Source organism: Solanum verrucosum, unplaced genomic scaffold, assembly GCF_900185275.1.
Source record: "Solanum verrucosum unplaced genomic scaffold, falcon-dt-bn FXZP01000288.1, whole genome shotgun sequence".
In the NCBI taxonomy this organism is placed as follows: Eukaryota; Viridiplantae; Streptophyta; class Magnoliopsida; order Solanales; family Solanaceae; genus Solanum; species Solanum verrucosum.
In genome coordinates this window covers 717,220-719,616 of record NW_026019933.1, presented here as the reverse complement: position 1 = coordinate 719,616, position 2,397 = coordinate 717,220, and the positions used below count along the sequence as shown (strand labels likewise).

At 32.3% G+C, this 2,397-nt stretch overlaps 1 protein-coding gene across 1 annotated transcript; it reads left to right on the top strand.

Moving 5' to 3' along the window:
* Positions 1-307: 307 nt before the first annotated feature.
* Positions 308-1,616, top strand: LOC125833037 (zinc finger protein ZAT1-like). Its single transcript, XM_049512200.1, has one exon. The coding sequence runs from the start codon at positions 345-347 to the stop codon at positions 1,614-1,616; it is 1,272 nt and encodes a 423-aa protein (XP_049368157.1). The 5' UTR covers positions 308-344.
* Positions 1,617-2,397: the final 781 nt, after the last annotated feature.

Sequence of the window (2,397 nt, the reverse complement as noted above, 5' to 3'; positions counted from 1 at the left end):
ACACATATATAGACGTAACACTAGTAAAGTAGTCCACTATAACCTTACAAATTTCTTTATAAGTACAATATTTTGTAAAATGTGTAATCTTGTGTAAGTAAATTTTGACTACAGAAATACTAACATGACACCATAACCACGAGAATTAGAAATAATCTCCCTACCGCACATAAACAAAACCTTCCACTTGTAACAAACATGTTTTATCTCTTTACTCTCATCCACATTCAATTAACATCAACTATAAACTAGGATAACTTCCCTCACTTTGCTACTGTCACTAACTAATAATTATTTATATATACCACCTCTCTTTTAGTACTCTTAGTGCAAAATGAGTGAAAATGGTGGATAACAATAACAATAATAATAGCCAAAAAAATGAACCATCAAGTCATGTTTTACTACTCTATTGTAGAGTATGTAAGAGGGGATTTAATAGTGCTGGGGCACTAGGTGGCCACATGAGATCTCATGGAGCAGTAGGGGATAATAGTAGTAGTAATAGAAACTATGGAGAAGAAATTAGTGAACAAAAATATATGATGAATAATTTTAGAAGGGAAAAATTGGAGGGTCAAAAACACTCGTATAATCTTCGTACTAATTCTAATCGATTAATGTTAGGGAATAATCGATCAACAAGTGATCATGATCGTGATCATGTAGATGTTGAAAAATCGGAGTATTATTATTATGGTCCTGATGTTAAGGATAAACAACATTGTTCAAGAGAAGAAGAAGAAGATCTCGCAAATTGTTTAGTTATGTTATCGAACAAATCTTATGATTTGTCCGATAATAATAACAAGGAGGCTAAAAACAAGGCCAAAGAAGTGGAAAAGGGAATGTTTCAATGTAAAGGATGTAAGAAAATTTTTAATTCTCACCAAGCTTTAGGGGGACATAGAGCGAGTCACAAGAAAGTTAAAGGGTGTTATGCTGCAAAACTTGATGACAACATTAAAGATGACAACGACAACAACAACAACAACAATAACAACAATAACAACGATGATGATAATGACATTGATGAAGACTCGATGATCTCTCCTAGTGATTTAATTTTGCATCAAGAAGGATCTAACGATTTTCAATCTCAATCTCCAACATCATCAACCTCATTTTCAAGAAAGAGATCGAGGGTTCACCAATGCTCAATTTGCCATCGAGTCTTTTCATCTGGACAAGCCTTGGGTGGACACAAAAGGTGTCACTGGCTAACATCGAGTTTACCAGAGACTACCTTTATACCCACTTTTCAAGAAATCCAATATCACAACCAAGAACAATTACTATACAACAAACCTTTATTTATCAACTCTCATCAACCACTAGATCTAAATTTTCCAGAACAACTAGGCAATCCAACTGAAGTTGGTTTGAAACTACACAATAGTCCATTTGAACACGAAGGCCCAAGAAGCCAACTCCAGCTATGGACAGAAGATACTAATCAAAATCACAAGTGCAAAGATTCTTCGGGAAGGGAGGAAAATAGAAAGGTGAAAGAAGCAAAATTGAGTAACCTTAAAGATGTGAATTTGGATAAAGGCTCTTCTTCTTGGTTACAAGTAGGAATTGGTCCAACTCCTGATATTTTAGCAACCCTATAAGGGTAATATTGAAGTGATAGTCAAATATTGTACCTTTCTTCCCAATTTATACGACTACTATTGTGGGATGTTCCAATGTTTAAATATTTGCAATAATATTAATTAGTAGTCTATTCATTTTTCACTAGTTGCAAGTTGTAATTTGTCCAGTCCCTTAATATAGCAGCAACAACTCTTTGTACATATGGTTCTGTCGAGCTAATTCACCTAATTAATCAGTAATGCTTACAAAATATATCAAATATATTGGATAATCAGATGCTTAAGAAAGTGTTAATGTCCTACTTCTTGTTTCCTTTTAAACAAGTTATAAAACAGATTTGCAATTTCCTACATGAAAATTAACTTACTTTTGTTCAAAAGTTACAATTAATTTTTAAAAAAATTTGCAATTACTAGTATGTCATAACATAATGAGTGTATTAAATCTCATTTCAAAAATAAAAGTTTTCCTAATATTTTAAAAATTTGACATAAACTACTTAAATTTTTGTATCTTTCAATAAAGATTTTGACAACAAGAACCAAAGCACTATATTTTTCCAAAAAGGCTAACATTTTGTTAAGTAACATAATACAAATAAAAATAAAAATAACTTAAACCCATTCCACAAATAGATCTCGATAATGCAATCATATTCTACAAGGCTTGTTATGTTCACCCTTGCCACGTACAAATCCATTGATCAAAATAATCAGAAAGTTTGTGTTGGATGCTGCACTGACCTTGACGATTTTAATTAATGACCCCAATATTATCACCGTCGCTTGATTCCTTTCA

What these genes read in the sequence shown, in the direction of transcription:
- LOC125833037 (XM_049512200.1), top strand. Translation starts at nt 345, where the DNA reads ATGGTGGATAACAATAACAATAATAATAGCCAAAAAAATGAACCATCA.